The sequence below is a fragment of the Eurosta solidaginis genome, chromosome 5 (assembly GCF_040869045.1).
Source record: "Eurosta solidaginis isolate ZX-2024a chromosome 5, ASM4086904v1, whole genome shotgun sequence".
Taxonomy (NCBI): domain Eukaryota; kingdom Metazoa; phylum Arthropoda; class Insecta; order Diptera; family Tephritidae; genus Eurosta; species Eurosta solidaginis.
Window position 1 is genome coordinate 218,104,471 of NC_090323.1, and position 23,763 is coordinate 218,128,233.

Genomic DNA, 23,763 nt, shown 5'->3' on the forward strand with positions numbered 1-23,763 from the left:
TCTTGTTCGTTTTTTTTTTGTGGATGGTATTTGGCACACACAGAAAAATTTCTTACATTTTTAGTTAATATGAATCATGTTGAATCAACATGAACAGCTCTAGTACGTAAAACAAAAACAATTTCGAAAAATCAACACGAACATTTTAACATGAATCGTATGAACAGCTCTAGTACGTAAAACAAAAACAATTTCGAAAAATCAACACGAACATTTTAACATGAATCGTATGGTTAAAATAACATGAACTATTTCTGCATTAGAATAACATTAGTGTGTATCAATGATGACATGATACGAAACATTCATTCTCTCTCAATTCGTTTCCAGGAATGGGTCTTAAAGTTCATTCAATTGTAAACATTGGTTCATTCGATTGTAAACAAACTTCATTCGTTTCCAAGAATGGGTCTTGAAGATCAGAGTTGCGTAAACCGCGCAAAAAAAATCACAAGAAAATCGGTGCGTTTTCATTATTTTTCATTTCAAGTGTATTCAACTACATAAGCGGATCAAAAATTTGTAAAAAAGGTACAAGAAATAACAAAATTAAATGAGCTGTTATATTAACGCACGAAAAGAGATAAGTACATTTTATCTTAGCTATCAAAAAATTAAATTTCACGTGTTGTCACGGAAAAATTTTTAACGGGTAAAATAAGCTTTTTTTTGTATTTGTGATCCTGAAAAAATTCGAGTTTTTTGATATCCCATTTGACAATCTTGAGTAAGTTTTCGGTGAAAATCATAAATTAAACCTTTACCATGTAAAATACCCCAAAGTTGTTCCGAAATGCCCAAATTTGATTTTGAGGATGATGGCATCTATGGTCAATGTTATAAAAAATGCACATTTTCACGCGCTCTCAGAGAGCGAGAAGTTTCATATCATGTCATCATTGGTGTGTATCCCTCACCATAAATTCGGTTTGATTTAACATGAACAAGTGTTGTTTTCGACCGCCATCTGTCCCATAGTGTACCTATACAAGTGTGTTCACTAAGTGATAAACGTCAAAACTACAAACAGCCTCGCTCACCTGATGGAAATCTCAGGTCTAGAGTCGCATTTTTGGTCTCAACGACAACATTTTTGCCTACCAATCGTATCGACTTTTTCAATTTTTCAATCATTCGGCGCATTCGGTAATGGTATCCATTTTGAATTCGCTGTCATTCCGAATCCAGCGAGTGCCTGTCAGAATGCTTGACAGATAAGTCAACACACTTGTACTTGTACACTATGATCTGTCCCCCATCAAAGGTTGTGAACAGAATTTTGTTCTCAAAAGAACAGAAGTTAAGTCGTGGTCAGTGTTGCAAGTATTGGTAAGGTAAAATGGCCAAAAGTTCCAAAGTACCAAAGTTCTCTTATCGAAAAAGAGAAACATTATTGTTTGTGGCATATTGGAGAATCTTTACGAGAGAACATCACGCTTTGGGAAAAGCTGCTTTCTGGGAATGGTAGAGGGGGTCGTACAGATCACAACTGTGAAAGTAGAACCTAAAGGAAATTAATATTTTAGTGTGTATATATGTATATATGGGTACCTACCGAAAATCTGATAAAATATATCAAATAGGGGACCCAAACAGGCGTATTTACGTCTAGATTAGGAATCTGGAAACAGAAATTTAATATCTCAATTCGATCAAAAGTAATGCGCGAAAAACCGTGCAAACCCAAAAAAAAAAAATGCAGAATATAATATTAAAAGTTTAATAAGTATGTAATAAATGAAAAATAAATTACAATGAAAAATCGGCGTACAAAAGTTTGAAGTAAAGACTGTTACGTTACAAACCACTTTGGGCTCTGAACAAGGTCTTAACTACAAACTCTGCTAATATTATAGTTTATATGAAAAATAGACTTGGAATGCTCCAAGGAAATTGCATTTTTCTGGTTTGTTGACATGCTAGACTTTGGACAAAAAACTATTTTGAATTTTGGACTGTTACGTTACATGAAAAAATGCGATCGAATTCATTGTGTTCAAAAGTACTCAAAACATTTGACTTCTCGAAATATTTTATCTAATTATTTTCAGTTAACCTAAATCTGCCAGAAAAGGGTAACTAGAGCGTTAGAAATAAGATTCCTGTAATGCAACGTACCTTTTCGTTCGATAATGAAATTTTTAAAAATTTTGTTCATTAAGAAACACTACAGAAACTATCGTATGTTTTCGAGGAAAACAAGAGGTTGCGCGATGTCTTCAAGCATAGGTTTCTTTGGGCATGTGTGTAACCCCAAAACAAACAAAAGCACACAATATTTGAAAAAATCTAATTTTTTCTGTGGTTTCGTTTTTGGCGATGTTGGCCATATATGCTAGAGTACAAAAAACTAGATTGACCTTAGAAACTAACTTAGTAGTTAAACACACCATTTTATTATTTAGTTTACATTTGGATAAAAAATCTCTCTGTGGCAACACTGTTCGTTCGTTTTTCAATGCTGCGCTGCATGGCGAAACAAAACTAGGTGGCGTCGGTAAACAGCTGATTGCTAGTTTTTTCATAAGATTGGACATAACATTCTCTAGCGTAGTGTGATTTTGACATTACACTAGAGCATTGTACAGGTCTACAAGTAGGATATGTAGCAGCACGCACATACACAGCCACGCTCACCTGATAAAATGCTTGTTCTTGTTCGTTTTTTTTGTGGATGCTATTTGGCACTGTTGTACTTCTTAGGACCAAACAAAGTTTAGTAGCTGCCATCGAAAACTGCTTAAAATTTTTTTTCTTATACTACAAAGAAATATACTTATTTACTTTCAAACGAGCACTTAATTACATCTCTCTTTAATAACCATATATTTTGGACAATTTTAATTAACAAATTGTGATACTTTTTTACGGGGACGATTGCTAAAACACGACCAAAACCGTCGGCGGAGGTATTAATAGACGCGTTTTTGCCTCGCTTCCAATAATTCGAATACTTTTTCTCTTCGGACTATTGACAATAGGACAAAACGCGTCTATTCATTTTTCTTTCCGCTTTTTTGGACGGGTTATTGCAGTCGACCTCGGTTTCAAACTTTTTTCGCGGAGAACTTTTGAACGGGTAGAAAACCTTAACTCTCGTGTTTGTATTCTTAATACTGAAATAACTACGCGTCCTCAGATACCCCAATTAAAGACTTTTTTATAATTTTCTGAACGACCCACATGGGTGCACTTAAAATTTCCTACTAAATTCGTTAAAAGAAATTTACCATCACAGCAACCCATATCTGATATTCCGATCCCTTTTTTGCTTCCCTGTGTCGCTTTCGATGAAGCAACCCCGGTAATTTTGACACTTCGTTCAGTGTCAAAACTCATGTTCCACGCAGGTTCCACTGGGTTCCACGCTAGTTTGACACTGACCGAAGTGTCAAACTGCCGTGTGTTAGAAAGGGAAAGAAATTGTTTCCCTCTCATACATATCATACTTGTAAACCTGTACAATGCACTAGAGAATTACAAAAACAAAGCACATTGAACGTTTGTATGCATGTCGAGCCGCGGCTACCTTGTACTGTTCCGACATGGCTGCGCTGCCTCTTGCATTATTCCGATTTTAATATGCAAGCGCATACGTGGCGAAAAATTGTGTGAATTATTCAGCCCTATTCTGCATTTCGATTACGTTCCCGTTCTACGCTCCGCTTTAAGCCGGAGTCATTGGTGCCGTATGTCGTATCGCTGTATCCGTATCCCTAACGTAATCAGCTGTTTATCGTTACGACGGTAAACCAAAACCCAGTTGGTTGGCTACGATACGGTTACGACTTTAGCGGCACCAATAATCGATTGCATTGATTCTCATAAGGTTGGTCGAATCAGCTGTTAAAAGGTTACCGATACGGTTACCGATAAAGCACCAATGTCTCCAGCTTTAATCGAACTTCGGTATTCTGCATTACGACGGAATCGTAACGAGAAGAGGAAGACCAAATGATTTTTCGAAATCAGCTGTTTGTACGGAATGTGTGAACATTGGAACAAAATAAATTAAAGAAAATTTGTAAAAAACACTGAAAAACGTTTATATTTCATTATCCACGCCATTTGGTACAAAAAAAAGCAATAGAATATATTGCCGCAGTGTTATATTTTTTTGAGTAAAGTGCTTTCATAATTGTAGGTGTGTTTTTGTCGTTCTTTTGGGCAATCCCCTGCCGTGGCCACCAAGTTTTGTTAAAACGGATTCCTGCACGATTATAGCTGACATTATTAATAAAAAAAATAATAAAAAAATCAATAGCCGCGGCATTATTTGTGGAGTTGGAAAGCAACGCATACGAAAATGGCCAGGCGAGAATGGAAAGGCAAATATTGCGAGATTTGTGTAATCCATTTGAGATGAGTGACGAATTGTAAGAAATTGAACTTAAAAGTGGTAAAGTTTAATGACTTATTTTCTTATTTAGGTTCAAAAAAAACTTTCGTCTTAATAAGGATGCTTTCAAGTATGTGTTAGATACTTTCGCGGGGCAAATTTGTCCAAGGACTTCGGCATCGACATCTGCCCTTAATATTGTTTTTGCTGCTTTGAGAGTTTTTGCAGAAGGCAGTTACCAGCATGGAATAAAATAAAAATAAATGTAAGGCGCGATAACCTCCGAAGAGATCTTAGACCGAGCTTCTCTTCCAATTTACGTCGTGCTCTTGGTTTTCCCTACAAATTTGCCGGACGGGGACCTACATGTTTTATGCCGACTCCGAACGGCATCTCCAAGGCAGATGAGTTTTCACTGAGAGCTTTTCATGGCAGAAATACACTCGGAGCGCTTGCCAAACACTGCCGAGGGGCGACCCCGCTTAGAAAAATTTTCTTCTAATTGAAAAACCTTATTTCTAAAATTTTGATGTTGCTTTGCCCGGGGTGTGAACCCAGGGCATACGGTGTGGTAGGCGGAACACGCTACCATCACACCGCGGTGGCCACCAGCATGAAATAGGGGCGGATTATAATGTAGGAATGGGAGAGTCAACAGTGTCAAAGTCACTGTTTATGTTTCTGGATGTAATGCAACCAAAATTATGCCCTCAGTGGATAACATTTGAACAAAGTAAAGAGGAGAATATACAAGCGAAGAAAGAATTTTATGCGAAGGCAAGCTTCCCAGGAGTCATCATATCCCGCTTTGTTGCGATTAAATTAGCCAACGTCTCATACTGCACTTGTGTTGGAAACATAAAAAACAATCACCATGAAGCCTTTTACGTTTCTCAACAAGTTTTACTATATTTTTGTTAAAATTCTGTTATAAATTAAGAAAAAAAATAAAAAGAAAATAATTTTCCGCCAACAAATTTGCAACTTAGAAAAACGGAACTACGATCGAAATGCAGAATACACAAAATCGAACGATTAGAAGTTGGATCGAAAGAGATTGGAACACAGAATACCAAAATTGTCAAATCGAAAAAATTCCAATCCAAGTCGAAATGCAGAATAAAATAAATGTAAGGCGCGATAACCTCCGAAGAGATCTAAGGCCGAGCTTCTCTTCCAATTTGCGTCGTGCTCCTCTTGATTTTCCCTACAAATTGGCCGGACGGGACCTACATGTTTTATGCCGACTCCGAACGGCATCTGCAAGGCAGATGAGTTTTCACTGAGAGCTTTTCATTGCAGAAATACACCCGGAGCGCTTGCCAAACACTGCCGAGGGGCGACCCCGCTTAGAAAAATTTTCTTATAATTGAAAAACATTATTTCTAAAATTTTGATGTTGCTTTGCCCGGGAGTTGAACCCAGGGCATACGGTGTGATAGGCGGAGCACGCTACCATCACACCACGGTGGCCGCCGAAATGCAGAATAGGGCTGATTAATTACACTTCGTGTTCTAACGTCGTCGCGTCAAATTCGTTTCCACACAACTCAAACGCGTGCTATAAAAGGGCGCTATTCATGCGGTTGAGAACAAAATGGCGGATAGTGAGGGAATCGAAATGACAAAAAATTATTAAAAATAGTTGAAAAACTTAAAATTTATCGTACTTGGAGTAAACCATTAAAACTAAATATATAATAACCTTAATTACGCAGAAACCTACGCACATGGTTCTGACCTTAGTGTATTACCTGTGTGTTGGTGGAGCAACTGTACAACAATTTAAAGACATTAAAATTTGAATATATAACATGGTGTTATGGATTAACACCAATGAAGGGATAACCTGGTGTTTTATAAGCTTAAGCTTTAACCAAGAAACTAATACTCAAAAAAAAAAAAAAGAATTTTTAATTATCTAAAACTTTATTTTGTGAAATTGTGCGAACAAATAGATTTCCTTATGCCTCATTTCGACCAAGAGTCGTATGTGTTATTTGTTGAGACTCCAGAGGAAATATTATTTGATTATTCTCCGAATAAAGAAGTGGAAGCTTTACGCGAAATTATTTGCGGTAGGATGCAATTTGATGAACGAGTTTTACAAAGAGTTTTGGGTAAGTAAGTTGTGTAATTTTTCATGTTACGTAGGTATCAATAATCCGAAGGCGCTTCCATGGTATTTATGTGCAGAACAGAGTTTGGCATTTGTTTCCTTCTTTGAAGAGATATTTGCAATCAAAGTTGCAAGTTTTCACGAGGTTGTTGTAATCACATTAGGCAAAAAAGTGTTCTGCGCAGCAATACTGGGCATGGCGTCGTTTTATACCTATTCCGACATTTTTTGGACGTATTATAGCAGTTTTACAATTGCTTGGGCAATTTCGCAAGTTTTTAATGAAACGATTTTGGTTTAATTTTCAGATTGTGGCTTAGATGCTGGAAGCATGTGTCTTCTAAACGATGCTGACTTGGCAGACATTTTCCTAAAGACAGATTGGGCTAAGAATGTAATTCAGGGAGCGGCTTTCAGACTGGCGCCAAAACGAAGTAAGTTTCCCTTTTTATGTATTTGCCTTATTGTTATAAGGGGTATTCATGTTTAATTGCATATGGGTTATATATTTTTTATAAAAAAATTTGTAAATGAATTACAAAAGTATTTTTTTATACATAAGTTTTTTGTGTGCCTTTTTTTTTTGTTATGCGAGAGCGAGTGCACCGAGTGTCACACAAAATGTCCATATTAGTATAAAAAAACAATCCTTAATTGAAAATGTCATAAATAAATAAAATTAATTTAAAAAACCAAAAGCCAGGTGTTTTATTTTTAGCATGTTAATTTAACAATAAAAACCATGTTAAAGTAACATGATAGATCGTGTTAATTTAACAATAAAAACTGTTAAAATAACATGATAGATCGTGTTAATTTAACAAGAAAAACCTGTTAAAATAACATGATAGATCATGTTACTTTTACAATAAAAAACTGTTAAAGTAACAAGATAGATGGTGTTAATTTAACAATAACAACCTATTAAATTAACATGATAGGTAGTGTTAATTTAACAATAAAACCCTGTTAAGTTAACGTGATAGATCGTGTTAGTTTAACATGACAAATCGTGTTATTTCAACATAGTATAGTGTTAGTTTAACATGTGAGATCGTGTTAGAGTAACATGAAATAGTGTTAATTTAACGAGACAAATAATGTTGTATTAACAGGAAGTCATGTTGATTCAAACGTTTGTGATCATGTTAAATTCACACTGTTCCTTCATGTTGATCTGACATGTAGGAACAGTGAAAAAGTAGATTCATGTTAAAACAACCTGAGCGATAGTTTTGAAAAATAATAACCTGAAAAAGTGTTAAAAAAGTGTTGATTCAACATGAAAATTTTTCTGCGTGTACAAACCGCGCATCCGGAATAAATACTGATGCCTCACTACCGCTCAGTGAGAACATAGTTCGCACTGCCAGTACCGCGCATTCCTTAGCTTCATATTTCGACACGCGCATCCAACAAACGCCAACCGCGTGTCACCAGCGGATGGGAACATTGGCAGTGATACGATACCACTGCAACATATGAAAATACTAACAACGATGCGACGCCGCTGCAATTGGGCCGTCGCTAAGAATCAATAAAAGTCCATACTAACATAGTTTTAAGTTCAGTTGTATTTTGCTCGTTTAAATCCAAAAAAGTGCAAAAAAACCGGCGTAAGCCGTCAAAAAAAATAACTTTTTTTTAAGTTTTAAACCCACAACGGGTAAACTGGCGCCAAACGGCAAAGTCGCGAGTTAAAAGGCCCTAAAGTAGTGCCCGCGAATTAAACGCACCAAAAGGCCATAAAACAGTGCCTCGCAAACAGATTCGCGGAAAACTCATCGCGACAACGGGAATCCACAAGTGAATAGCTTCGGTAGAATAAAGCCACGCACCCACGCAGAGTGCGCATCGAGGGAGCCAGAGTAGCAGAGAATTTTTATGATATAAATCAAAACTATCAAGAAAAGATGCAAAAAGGACCAAAAACCCTCTACGCCGTGGGACTAATGTAAGAAATAATTAAATTAGAGTAAAATATAAGTGAATCAATAAAGATAGAACGAAGTTAAGCCAAGTGAAAGTGAAAGTGAACTGCTATCGTTAAACAAATTTTGTTTTTACTAACTTGTGAGGTCAGTAAGCGAATGAGAAAAATGGCTCAGAATAATATACTTAGGCCTCCACTCCTAAATACAGGAGCAACAGCTGCCTCAACAGTACCTGCAAACCTTTCCCCTCCCCAAGTCGTAACAACGACCGAGGAATTTAGGGAAGTTGTAAGAAGCACACTAGCCGAAATCCTTCAGACCGACGCTTCAGTCCTGACTAGAATCAGTGCTCAACCCCCTTTGCTAACTGATCAGACAATTGAGGAGAGGTTCAAAAATAGTATTTCCGACATCGACAAGATCCCTGACGTCGTCCGTTCCCTAAAAGAAATCAGTGGAAACCCTACTGAGTTCAGTAGTTGGAAGAAGAGCGTGGAAAGGGTACTCAAAATTTACGAACCCAGTGTAGGTACTCCAAAGTATTTCGGTATCCTGAACATTATCAGGAACAAAATTGTCGGTGGTGCAGATGCCGCGATCGAAGCATACAACACCCCGCTCAATTGGAAGGCAATTTCGCGTTGTCTTACAACGCACTACGCTGACAAGAGGGATCTCAGCACCCTCGAGTACCAAATGACCTGTCTCATCCAAGGACGGAAGTCGGTACAGGAGTTCTACGTAGAAGTGTACAAGCACCTATCTCTCATCCTCAATAAAATTTCCTGTTTGGAAATTAACGACGAAACTATGCGCGTACTCACCAATACATGTCGCGATAAAGCACTGGATACCTTCATAAGAGGATTATCAGGCGACCTCTCCAGGCTCCTCGCCATGAAAGAACCTGCGGACTTACCTGAAGCATTAGGTACATTTATGCACCAAATTAGAAAACCAAAACTTTAGGTCCATACATGCTAACAACCAATATAACTTTCCGAAAATATTGAGTTCACCTTCAACTCCATTCAACACCCACCAAAAACCTACTATTCCCGCAAGGAAGTTCCAACACGGAAATCATCCCTTCTACCCACAGCCCCCTCATACCTCAACCAACCCCTCCCATGATACAGTCCCCCCACAGTTCCAGCATACCTCATATCACCAACCCATATACCAACAACACATATACCGACAGCCCTATCCTCGGTACTACTATGGGCAAGGTGTACCTCCTGGTGGACCTCTTAACAATAACCCACCTCCAAGGCTAACTCAACCAAAGCCGCCGGTACCAATGGAAGTAGACCAGTTGCTGAAAACAAGGAATGTTAACTACATCAACAGACCTAACGACAACAATGCAACAACAATCCCATCAACGGGTCTACCACGTTATCCCCAAAATCAAAATCCCCAAAACAAAATCCCCAAATCAAAATCCCCAAAATCAAAACCCCAAACTCGTAATCCCCAACACAAAATCCCCATTTTATGTGTGAAATAAATTCAAATTACGTTTAAAATCGCCGCGACCAAAAAAGGCTAATAATCCATACCAACTTTCTGCATAGGCGGCCTTCGGCCGCGCTTATAAAAAATAACCCTGGGCTACGCCATGCCAAGTCCGGGTGTGTGGTATAACCGTGGCTACCGCCACGGTGATGTCCTTCTGCGTAGTACACGCTTCTGTTAGCTTGTTCGAATTAGAACGACTAGCAGTCCTATATATGGATAAGTAAAAATATGTATTGCCAAAACCTGAATATATAGTTATACATACATAAATATGAATGAAAGAGGAAAGATTGCTATTTTTTACACGGTCATGATGTTTATCATAGCACTGGGATTTTGTGTTTGAGGATTTTTTAATTTGGGGATTATGTGTTTGGATATTTTTTTTTCTTTGGGGATTTTGTGTTTGGGGATTTCGTGGCACTCCCCCCATCAACATATTAGGAATTTCCCGAACAAAGTTCAACGTGTAAACCATATCTCCCCAACCCTCGATTCCACCACAAACGACTCTGGCCAATACGACGGCGACACCAACACATACGATCCGGAGAGTGAGGAGCAATCATGGCAGGACTATTACAACACTTACGAGCAACAGAAGCACCAGTATCGCCAAGACGACGCAAACGAATATGTGGACGTTAATTTTTTAGATTAACTTCCTCATCGCTTCCTTACTTCGAATGTAAAACAAGCGATGGCAGAATACTTAAATTCCTTATCGACACTGGTGACAGCGTGTTCTTTGCAAACTCCGTAGGCGGAAAAATAAGTGTATCACATTATACCGAACTTAACCTTTTTGGCCTCAGAGATAAAAAGCTAAAGTTCTTTATCCTACCAACCCTCAAATCCTTTCACGCCATAATTGTCAACGACAGTTTAAAACAACTCAAAGTTGCTATTTACACCTCTAACGACTACATGCTCATAGAAAACAAAATAAAAGTCCCCATTAAGCAACAAATTTCTAAATCAGTGAACAACATAGAAATAAAAACTGAACATATGAATCCAGAACAAAAAGTCATTATCGGAAATTTACTGCAACAGTTCCGCACATTATTCGCCGAACCCGATAAAAAACTAACGTACACCACTAGAATCGTCGGTGAAATCCGTACAACAAATGACTCTCCAATTTACACCAAATATCCTTATCCAATGTCCCTAAAAAATGAGGTTGAAAAACAGTTCAATAAACTTGTTGAAGATGGGATTATACGACCATCTCACTCCCTCTATAATTCCCCCGTTTGGATCGTTAACAAGAAACCAGACTCTGCAGGAAATAAACAGTACAGTAATTGACTACAGGAAGCTCAACTCGGTTACTATTGCAGACCGGTACCCCATCCCCGAAATAAACGAGGTACTAGCGCAACTAGGACGCAATATGTTCTTTTCCGTCATCGATCTGAAAAGCGGATTCCACCAAATACCCCTGAAAGAATCAGATATCGAAAAAACCGCATTTTCCATAAGCAACGCAAACTATGAATTTACTAGACTTCCTTTCGGTTTGAAAAACGAAACATCAATTTTCCAACGCACCCTCGACGATATACTACGACACCATATAGGGAAAATGTGTTACGTTTACATAGACGATATCATAATTTTCAGCAAGACGGAAGAAGACCATGCTAAATTCTTACAAATAATTTTCGATACACTAGAGCAAGCCAATATGAAAATCCAGCTAGACAAATGCAAATTCTTCGCGCAGGAAGTAGAATTTTTAGGATTCATAGTCACTGCAGGCGGCATTACAGCAAATCCATTAAAGATTGAAGCAATAGAAAAGGTACCTATACCAAAAACACTAAAGGACCTCAGATCCTTCCTGGGAATGTCTGGGTTTTACAGACGTTTCATTATGGACTACGCCAAAATAGGAAAACCCCTTACTCTCATCTTAAAAGGGGAGGAAGGACGAATGAGTAAACATTTTATCTGCAAAAACAGCAATAACCATGAACAACGAAGCAATAGACGCCTTCAATAAAATAAAAAGGACGCTTCCGTCCAACGACGTGATGTTACAATACCCCAATTTCGGTAAAGAATTCCATCTGTCTACACGTCTCCAGTTATGCAATAGGAGCAGTGCTTGAACAAGATAATAAACCCATTCTATTCATATCTAGAACCCTATCAAAGGCCGAGGAAAACTACGCAACAAACGAGAAGGAAATGTTAGCGATCATTTGGGCCCTCAAATCTTTGAGAAGTTATCTTTACGGCCCTGCCGTAGTCAAAATTTTCACAGACCACCAACCTCTTACAACAATAGATCAGCAACAACAATAGAAAACTCAAGAGATGGAAAGCCATCTTGGAGGAGTACAACTATGAGATCAAATACAAGCCCGGCCACACAAACGTCGCACAGTGTAACTTTTTTCACTTTTAGGATGCCAAAAGCCCAAAAAACAATGTTCTCCAATCTCAAAAATGTTTTGACATGCAATGTATTAATAACCAACTGTTAAGAAAATGTATACACAGCAAAGTAAAAAACCCACGATTACCACGATAAGCATTATGAAACTTGGATAATTGAAACAAGTGTAAAAATCATTTCACAGTTCAAAATTTTTTACCAACTTTGTGGCCACGTGGTGGATTTTTGATAACTGTTTTGACTTCAAACCATTTTATTTAACATACTTGGGTAGTTTATAACAGCATTGGTAAGTTTCAGCCACGTAGGCGTTTTTTTAAATAAATTTTTTTTGTTTTAGACAGCCACTAAAAGTTTGGTAAGCTTAGACAATTTTTCGTTTTCAATAGAATAAAACATGCCTGCTTCCGCCCAATTCCATTGAACGAATACATAGACATTAAAGGGCATTTCATATAGTTTCAGATAAAAAAACAAACCATTGCGAAATTTTGCGTTTTTCTTTGTAATCGCCAACTTAAAGTCTCTATGACTTCGCTCACGTAGGAACCGCAGTGACCTAACAATGGAATGTCCTCAATTCAAGTCTACAATACTAGATCCCAAAAAAGACAGTTATACCTGAAATGGTAAAAACCCAGAAAAAGGAAACTTGTGCACTGAATAGCCTTCATTGTTTGTCATATGAGTTTTCCCATAGTTAACGAGTTGTGCACTTATTCCATGTATGCACGCCTACCTGAAGGTCGTCTATTATGGGTGATACTTCTAAGCAATTGGGTGCTTCGGGAATATACATAGGTATGTATACATCACATAAACGTCTACCTAACGCTCTGTCGGCATATACATCATCGCAAAAGTGCTACATATGTGGGCTTCTCCAAAAGATATGAACAATATGCGAGCCCTGTCAGAGCGAAATGCTTGCTTTCGGAATTTCCCCTTTACATTCTTGGATACGATGCATGGAATGTATGCTACACATCGCTTATCGAATGGAAATGAAGACCGGGTGTGTGCGGGGCGAAGAAAATACGGAAAAGATAAAAGAAGAAAGAACATATCCAAAATAGATTCAGGAAAGAAGTTGGTCGTTTGATTGATATGCCAAAGCAAAAAACCGGCAACACAAATGATGACAACACTTCGAGAAGATTCTTTGAAGATCCTGAAATAACATCAGACATAACCGGCATAAACATCAATCTTTTGAAAAGGTTTCATACAATACTTTCATGCATAGGATGTGGGTTTCAAATAAATTCTGAAGCTTTTGACCACTATGTGACAGAGACAAGGGTATTTATCGGAATATGCTTGGTACAATATGCCATTGAGCGTACATAAAATTCTGTTTCATGGAAAGAGTATAATCGTGTCTGCTATTCTTCCACCGCCGGCTACCGTGGTGTGATGGTAGCGTGCTCCGCCTACCACACCGTATGCCCTGAGTTCACACCCAGGGCAAAGCAACATCAAGGCCTTAGATCTCTTCGGATGTTATCGCGCCTTACATTTTTTTTTTTATACTTCCTATTGGTCAACTTTCGGAAGAAGCTCAAGAGTCCAGAAACAAAGATGCACGAAACTATCGTGAACTTTTCACCACAAAAAAGTCAAGAATTTGTAGTAACTTGCTGCACAGATTGCTGATATCGTCAGACAGTTTGCGGAAAATCTCTAGGTCAAAAGCGGCGAACATTAACGAGTGAAGTTATTGGCTTATTATCTGAACCAGAGCATGTCGACGATATTGACTCCGACTAACTTTATACCAGTTAAAATATCACTTTTTATTTATAAGTATGTATTTCGATTCAGTTTTTACAAATATATGTACCTATATTGTGTTTGACTATGAAAATAAAATTTTTTAAGTATTAATCAAAAGCCTCCAAGCTAAAGTTAAGAAATATACACAATTTTTATTTATGTATATTGGCACTGGAAAATGCTTTTATAGTAGAAAATGTGATTATGTGAAATTTCACCTTATATGAGGGCGAGGAGAAAAAGTGGGCGGAGAACGCCCATTTTTATTCTCAACTCAGATTTGGGTATCTGCAACCACACTGCAAAATTTCAAATGAATTGCTCCATTGGTTTGGCTGTTATTAATTTGGGCATTCTAAAAGTGAAAAAAGTTACACTGTGCGTCGTAGCGGACGCACTTTCTAGACCACCACAGGAAATAAATTCAATGACACCCACCCAACATAGCGACGGAAGTTCAGGTCAAACCCTAATTCCCTACACGGATGCACCCATCAATGAATTCAATACCAAATTTTTATTTCAGTAGGAGAAACTCCTTCATACCAATTTAAGATAATTTTCCCCACCTACCACCGTCATATAATAATCGAAAGAGATTTTACTGAGGAAACTCTCACCACTCTACTAAAACGATACTCAAATCCTTCAGCAACAAACTGCATAAGAACCGAAGATAGCATTTTGGGCAAAATCCAAACAATTTACCAAACTCATTTTAGCAGATACAGGGTACTCTATACCCGCAAATTCATAAAGGATATCTTGAACGAAGCGGAACAAGAAACAAAAAATCATAAACGAGCATATTTGGGCTCATCGAAATGCAATAGAAAATAAAAAACAGCTTTTAGATAAATGCTATTTCCCGCAAATGACTGCCAAAATAAAAAGAATCACAAAACAGTGCAAAATATGCAATGAAAATAAGTATGAAAGATATCCGACTGCCCCAATCATACAAGCAACCCCAATTCCCAACCGACTGCCCTACACCCCAAATCTTGGGTGTGACGTTTGATCAGGATCTACAGAGCTGTAATAAAATCCTCAAATCCCTTGCTGGCAGTACTTGGGGAAAAGACAAAGAAACGCTCATTACCACATACAAAGCAATTGGCCAGCCGATTGCGTGCTACGCGTCCCCTATATGGTCGCCAAGCCTACAAACTACCCACTGGAAGAAGCTACAGGCCTGCCAAAATACTGCTCTCAGAATCGCCACGGGCTGTCTTCTTATGTCCCCTGAACACCATCTCCATAATGAGGCGAGAATACTCCCCATCAGGGAGAGAAATGAGATGCTAACCAAACAGTTCCTGTTGAATACCCAGAAAACTGGGCATCCCAACAGACATCTGATTGATTAGCCAACACCGCCTAGGGGCTTAAGGAGTCATCTCCGTAAGCATTTTGAGGAAATGCGGCACCTGAGAACTCAGCCGTATGAAGCAAAAAAACACAAGCAGGCCCTTGGTGAACTCCACAAACAGGCGTCGGACCTTTATGCCAGGAATTGTCCGGTGAATCCAGTACTCAAAGAACAGTGCCCAAAACTTGCGGGAGAGGAACGCATACTCCCCAGGGAAACGCGAGTCACTCTAGCTCAACTTCGTTCTGGATACTGTAACAGGTTAAACTCTTACCTATCCAGAATTAACCCCGACATACAAAATGTGTGCCCCGCTTGCAATGTGTCCCCACATGACACCAACCATCTCTTTAACTGTAATGTGGAACCAACGGCTCTATCACCCCTTTCATTATGGTCCACCCCTGTTGAAGTTTGCTTGCACTCCCGTTAAAGGATGTTGATGACAATTTGTGTTCGGTCGCGGCTGTTAGGCGGGGCGAAGCACTGCTACAACAACAACATAAATTGAATAAATTATAAAATTTGGTGAAAGTGCGTCTAATAAAACAAAATAATAAAGTGTATAATGTTTAATTTGTGCCAGCATATTTGATGTAAGCCCATTGACCTTCGGTTAGTAAGTGCCACCGTGGTGTGATGGTAGCGTGGTCCGCCTGCCACACCGTATGCCCTGGGTTCGTACCGCGGGCAAAGCAACATAGAAATTTTAGAAATAAGGTTTTTCAATTAGAAGCGGGGTCGCCCTTCGGCAGTGTTTGGCAAGCGCTCCGAGTGTATTTCTGCCATGAAAAGCTCTCAGTGAAAACTCATCTGCCTTGCAGATGCCGTTCGGAGTTGGCATAAAACATGTAGGTCACGTCCGGCCAATTACATAGGTACTTTCGTACAAAGCTGTCGTCACAACTTTTTTTGTTTATTTGACTACTAAAACGGTCAATTACGAATCAAAGATTTGTGCGCAGTTGATTCAACATCTTGTTGCGATGGATAAAAATTAACAGAAATTTCGGTTGAATTGATTCGTATTTCGGTTGATCTAACCTCTATATTGCTAGATGCATGCTCATCAACGTTTTGCACTCAAAGTCAGAGGCTCTGTTCAAAATTTAATGTTTTTCTTCGACAGTATCGCTGGTGTAATTGACTGCCCAGCTCTTCGTCGACATATGTATATGTATGTTTCCTTATTCCTAATAGAACTCTTTGCTCTTGTAACATATTGCAACGAATTTAGTGGAATTCCGCTTATTTGAAACCTGCTAACGTTCGTATCGCTAAACTGTTGAATAGAACACTCCAATATTCTATATTGCAAAATGGTCTTTATTAGACTACTTTGAGAGTACTTCACAATTAAACTTCACTTCGCAACTGATAGCGTGCTTAATCATAACTGAATACTGATTCCTCAGCTTAGCTGCTTTTATACTCTCAATTTTCTTGTTCATCCATTTCTCTTAAGGTCTAGTCATTTCTCGAAACTGTATTCCAAAACAATTGTATCCCTTACTTGGTTATTAGCTATATACATGTATATTTGTAGTTTATGCGTTTCTCATAGTCATATGCGTGTGTATGTGTGAGCACTACGTCGGTTGATGACTACATCTGTGTGTGAGAGAGATATCTCTTCACTTCGAGCTACTGACTATGTGTGTGAATGATCTTGTTGCACTGTACATAAGTTTCGCTGCTTGCTGTGTTTAGTTGTTGCGCATATCTTTAGTAGCAACGTAGTTATGTATAGAACTGCTAATATTCGCCACAATATTTTACATTGAAGTTCAGAGATCTAATTATCTTAACTTTGCCTTATCTTTAGAAGGCTTGAAGAGTTTAATCGGATAACTAGAAGTTTGGGTCTTGACTTTGCGATGTCAAGACCATTGTTTAAGTTACTTATTAAGTCTTACTACCGAGCAAATACAAATATTCCTGTTTTTTTGCCATTGACTTAATACAGATATGAATGTGAAATGAAAATTCATGCTGATAGAAGGTTTTGCATTTGAAAAAATATTACATTGCTGGTATAGTTAAATTTTCAAAATGAGAATTATTATCTTTTGAGCTAAGTTTTGAGCCTGGAATTCATGTCATATATGAAAGGTGAAGCGGAGATCATTTTGTTATCTAAAACTCATTTTCGTTAAAATTGCTGATGGAGGATATTGAATTTAAGTCGACGATATCTACCTTGCAGCTGCCCCTGAAGTCTGCATAAAACATGAGGTCCCGTGCAGCTAATTTAAAGGGAACATTAAAAAGGAGGACGACCGAAATTGAAAGAGAAGTTCGGAGGTAAATCGCGCAAATATTTTTTTTTTTCGCTTCGGTACATGGCGTCTATGGTAGGCTCAAAATGTATATTTTGTGTTGTTGTTGGTTGAGGGCTAAGGCTTGTACATTTGTAAAAAAATTCTCTGAAATTGTTCATCGCAAACCTCAAATATGTATGTACATTAGACTGGGTCGATTTATTAACCGATATCGCCACCACTTTTTCGAATTGATTGTAAAATTTTCATGTAGACCCTGTCCGACCCAAAAATGTCCGCTAAAAACGTTGTCGATAATAGTTTTTAGATAAAAAAAAACGGACATTTTTGGGTCAGACAGGGTATACATATGAACAGTTTTTTAGTAGGTCATGAAAAAAAACTTAAAAATCAAAGCCGAAAAAAGTCAAAAAAATTAAATTTTGCAGGCTCGAAAATTATTTTTTTTCGGGTATGCGTAGTGGAACTTTTTTTCTGAGCCCAAATCCTATCGAAAAATCGATGGCGCGTTGTCGGTTAACTTTCGTCCATACAAATCGACCTACCCTAATGCACATACATGCAAGTGCTACATATGTATGTAAATATATTTATACACATTTATATACCTTTCAGATCAGCCTTGGCCGAAGCAGAGCTTGAATATGATACAAACTTTGTTAGTCCATCTGTTTACGTGCGCTTTCTATTAACTAATACACCGTGTACCTCTAAAGAATATCCTAATACCAGTGTATATGCTTTGGTTTGGACTACAACACCTTGGACATTACCCAGCAATCAAGGGATTTGTTACAATTCATCGTTGGAATATAGTTTGGTCACCTTACACAATTCCTCTGATAAAAGTTCATATTTAATAGCAACAAGTCTATTGCAAAATTTTAGTGATATTACCGGCTGTACTTATGAAGTACTTGAAACTTTGAGAGGTACAGAATTATCGAACTGTACATATCAACATCCATTTAACGAAGATCAGCGGAGCTTGCCGTTCTATAATGCAGCTCATGTACAAGAGACTAAGGGTACTGGCCTCGTACATACAGCACCCGCACATGGTCCTGAAGATTTTTTAATTGGTCTGGAAAACAAATTACCAGTGGTAAGTATTTAAAAGAAATTATGTATTTATGTTCTATATATTAGACACCTGTGGTCGGCAAAATATCTGCTGTGAAACTTTAATCTCTTAAGGACAATTTTGTGTAGTATTTGCAAATGAATATTGTGGAGAATCTTAGCGTCACTAAGCTGTTAGTAAATAATCACGCAACAACAACAAACATAAAGCAGCCACTCTTATGTACGTGTACACATTAAAGCTAGCAAAACTTATGTAGAAGGCGACGAATAGCTCTCTCACACACACACACATTTAGTCATCCGCCGAAGTAGTTACTCACACATACACACGCATATGGCTATAAACTACAAATATACATGTACTTATATAGCTGGTAACTAACCAAGGAGGAGATACAAAAGTTCCAGAAGGTGAAACGTCTAGACCTTAGAAGAAATATGCGAACGAAGCAACGGAGAGTATAAAAAGCAGGGCAAGCGAAGTAATCAGTAATCAGTTTGATTTAAACACGCTATTAGTTGCGAAGTTCAGTATAATTGTGAAGTATAATTGTACTACTCCCAAAGTAGACTAAATAAGGACCATTTTGCCATACAGAATACAGAATATTGGAGTTATTTATTCGACAGTGAGCGATTCGAACGTTAGCAGAAGGTTTCAAATAAGCGGAATTTCCCACAATTCGTTACAATATGAATACCTCTTATAGAAGTTACAGAGTTTCACTACTGATATTAATTTTTTATATAAAATATGTTGCTAAACTTGAATATGAAGCCTGAATCGGTCTCATGGCAGTCTGAACTAAAAAAACCTTCAAGACTGATTTTTCTGTTGTAACAGCTGCGGCATCCGAATAGTGTGGGATTTGAACATTTTCGTGAAAAATTAAAATTTCAAAGAAAGAGAATAAAAATAACAAAGCCGCAAGTGCTGATGGATTGCCTGCGCAGTTATTCAAATACGGCGGCGAGGAGTTGTTAAAGCGTATACATCAGCTTCTTTGCAAGATATGGTCGGACAACTGCATGCTGGAATCCAAGTGTTCTTTGTTCAGCCCGCAAGGAGGATCTTGCAAACTGCGCCAACTATTGCGGAATCAGCCTTCTTATTATCGCATATAGGGCCTGGCAAGGGTATTGTGCGAAAGATTGAAACCTACAGTGAATCGCCGGATTGGAACTTATCAGTACGGCTTCAGATCTGGCAAGTCTACTATCGACCAGATTTTTAATATGCGCCAAATTTTGGAAAAACTACGGAAAAAAGAATTGGCATACATTAAATCTTTGCCGATTTTTAAGCCGCCTTCGACTGCTCGAAAAGGAGCTGCCTCTGTGTCGCTATGTCTGAATTTGGTTTCCGCGCAAACCTTATACGGCTGTGCAAAATGGCGTTGAGCGCACCATCAGCTCAATCAAAATCGGGACGACCGCTTCTAGCCGTTCGAAACTGAATAAGGTATCAAACGGGGTCCTCATATCGTGCGATTTCTTTAATGCGATTTCTATAAAAGCGTGCATTGAAGTCATCGGCATGTACACCCGCGCCGTAAGTTGTACAAGTAGCGGAAAATATGGATTTGATGGTGAGTGAGAGCAAAACGAAGTAACTGCTATCATCAAGCAAAGATTCAGCGTGCACCTTGGCAACTACGCCTATGTTGGCAGCCATACTTATGAAATAGTAAAAGACTTCGTTTATTTGGGAACCATAATACAACAACATCAGCTCTGAAATCCAGCGAATAATCACTTTTGACCATAAATGCTACTTTGGACTAGGTAGGAAATTGAAAAGTAAAATCATCTCTCGGCAAACGAAAATCATGCTCTACAAGTCACTTATAGTACCCGTCCTGCTATATGGTACAGAAGCATGGACCATGACATCAGATGAATCGGTTCTGACAGTGTTCGAGAGACATCAACATAGTCCACTGAATTACAATGCAGCCTGTTATGCGAATGAAAAATGTTGCTCCGGTTAAGAAAGTACTTTTATTGGAACATGTCTATCAAAGCAGAGGAAGTGGGAAGCTCCCACTCCGCTGGAAAGACCAGGTGGAAAACGATTTAAATTCCCTTGGTGTGTTGGCGCCAGTCAACCCAGGAAGAAGCAACTGCTGCGCCTTTGTTGGACGGCCATAATCGTTTGAGCGGTTAAACGCTAACTAAGTAAGTAAGCTACACTTTTAAGCTCACGTGGACTGGATAAAGGCCCGTTGTGATACCACACAAGCAACGGTCGAGATAGAATTACTTAGAGAATCTCTGTATAGCGATGTAGAAGATGACTGATCTGACCTTTGTATAGATGTTCCGGATATCCGTGTAAACGGAACTATTTTATAATTTATATTACCTAGGTCTCGGGCCATAGTGATATCTCGGCCAACTGTGAAGCGGATCTCTTAGCCCGCATTGGTACAACTGAACCGGATGAAGATGGCTGTAGGGATTTTCGGATTCCGCTGGCCGCCTATGGACTGCTGCTGTATAGATGGGCCTCGAGTCAGCTCAGCAAGCACTGGACGTACACCACCTCTTGCAGGGAAGCAAGATCCTTCTGGCCGGAAGTGAATGGCAGGAGGTCTGCCGAAATGATTCGGTTCACTAAGGCTCATCTATCAATGGTCACTGGGGTTTTGACAGGGCATTGTCCAATGGGAATCCATGCAGTACGCCTATATATACTTGAAACCATATCCTGCTGCAGCTGTATGGATGATGATTAGGTGGAATCATCGAGCCACCTCATGTCTGATTGCTCAACTTTTGTCAGAACTAGGCGAAAGTATTTCGGACGCGACTCACTTGGATCTTCGTAGGATTTATCCAAGGTTGAGATCGGTCTCAGTAGAAACTATATCGTTGCAACGCAACGATTCTCTAAATAGCTATAGCTACGTCACCGTTGTTTTATGTGGTATCACAACGGGCCTTCATGCTTCCCCTACCAAGGCAGCTACCACCCAACCTAACCTAATTTTCTGTCTAACTAAGAAGATCGCTTACAACCACCTGTACGAGTAGAGGAGAAGAACCCAGCCCATTTCGCAACTTCGAAGCTTGCTAATCAATTCAACCAGTGTCTCTTCGGCTTCTAAACCAGCCAGCGGTGACTTTCTATAATGTGATATTGAACGAGAACATGTATCAAATCGTTTTCGCTTTCCATAACACCAAACGTCGACATGTTGTGTCCTCCAGCAGGCTAGGGGGTTAGAATATACCCGCGGTAGGTATGCCTGTCGTAAGAGGCGACTAAAATACCAAATAGATTCAAGAGGTTGTGTAGCGCAATCCTTTCAAGGGTTTTCCAACACAATATATAGCTTCTCCAACCTAATTGTCAACCTCACCTATCCGTGTAATCCTGTTTCATTAACAGTCGAGGCTTTGTCGACCCCGAACACCTCATGGTTCTCGGGGTGGGAGGGCGGTATGGCTTAGAAGGTCGCATGTGGTCATAAAAAATCGTTCCCGAGATGGTCGGGCTTGGTACCGGAACGTACCGGATGTACATCCGGCAAAGGACCATCAACATCGATAGCACTCCCCAAGGCCTTCGGGGAGTGTCCTTATCGCTACAACAACAACAATATGTTGTACCCAACGTTCGATGATTGTCAAACGGAAAGCAAGATGGCTAAAAAGGAGAGTACAGTAATAGCTATTCAACAGATTCTGGCTTGCATATACATAACGTCATTGAGTTCTAGACCTACGTTTAACTTTCCTACAAATAAGCGGGCCATGCATTTTTATACTCAGCGTGCTTTGCTCACAGAGTATATTAACTTTGATTGGATAACGGTTGGTTGTACAGGTATAAAAGAATCGAGATAGATATATACTCCCATATATCAAAATCATCAGTATCGAACAAAAATTTGATTGAGCCATGTCCGTCCGTCCGTCCGTCCTTCCACCCCTTGCTTCAGGGACGCATTTAACAAACAGGCTAGAGGTCGATATAAGTATCGAGCACAAGATTTCAGCACTACCAACGGAATTTGATCCGGACCACTAGAGTAAGAAATTTTTAGATTTTCCAGATGAGTTAAAACATCATCAGTACATATATATGGCACTGTCTGGGAATCCAGAGGAGACAATCTGAAAGGATAATTCGATGGGGGGTAATCATAGGTGTTTAATAATTAGATTCGAAGAAATCCGCAAACAAATTAACAGTTTCAAAGCTGTCGTTGGAAATCGGATCATTTAGCTTCATTGTAGAAGGAAACCCTTTTATCTTCCTTTTTGAATTAACGAAGCTGTAAAACGACTTAGGATTGTCAAAAATTTAGCTTTTAATCCTACTGATATAGTTCTTGTAACAAATTCCGTTCAATGTGTTATATTTGTGACGTAAAATTGAGTAGGCGGCATAGGCAGTCATTGATCCAGAAAGTTTGTAACGTTTGAAAGAGAACGCGTCTTCTGATTTTTCAGGCGTTTCAATTCTTTAGTGCTCCAAGCCAATGATGATATAGCAGTGGTTTCGGACATAAGTATGCATTTTTTAAATATTCCGTATAATACATTATTAAAATGGGATATACTCTCATCAATATCCCCATCGTAATCAGGCCAATTTATTCTCGATACTTCGAGTATTACTTTAGACCAATTGGCTTTTCTAAACAGAAATCGCACTACGTTGGAGGTACGCTCAGATAGATTGTGAGATTCCATCAACATCGCGAGAGCAGGATGATACACATCTTCAGGCAGGGCAAGGGGATCGCATCGATTTACAAAACAATTTGAATCGTCTGAGAAAATTAAATCCAAGCATTTACTGAATTTATTTTGAATTTTGTTCACTTGAAAAAGTCCAACATCTGCAAACTCGTTTAGGAAATCATAGTGGATAGCGCGAGAAGAAGTAGGGACTAGCTTCTCGTCGATA

General features: G+C 38.8%; 1 protein-coding gene across 2 annotated transcripts in view; it reads left to right on the forward strand.

Moving 5' to 3' along the window:
- The window catches only part of IleRS-m (Isoleucyl-tRNA synthetase, mitochondrial), a 93,724-nt gene that overhangs the window by 22,249 nt on the left and 47,712 nt on the right, over positions 1-23,763 (forward strand). For both annotated transcript variants that reach the window (XM_067788362.1, XM_067788361.1), the window contains exon 5: positions 18,372-18,861. In XM_067788362.1, coding sequence (XP_067644463.1) covers positions 18,372-18,861 — 490 coding nt within the window. The remainder of the gene's footprint in view (positions 1-18,371; positions 18,862-23,763) is intronic.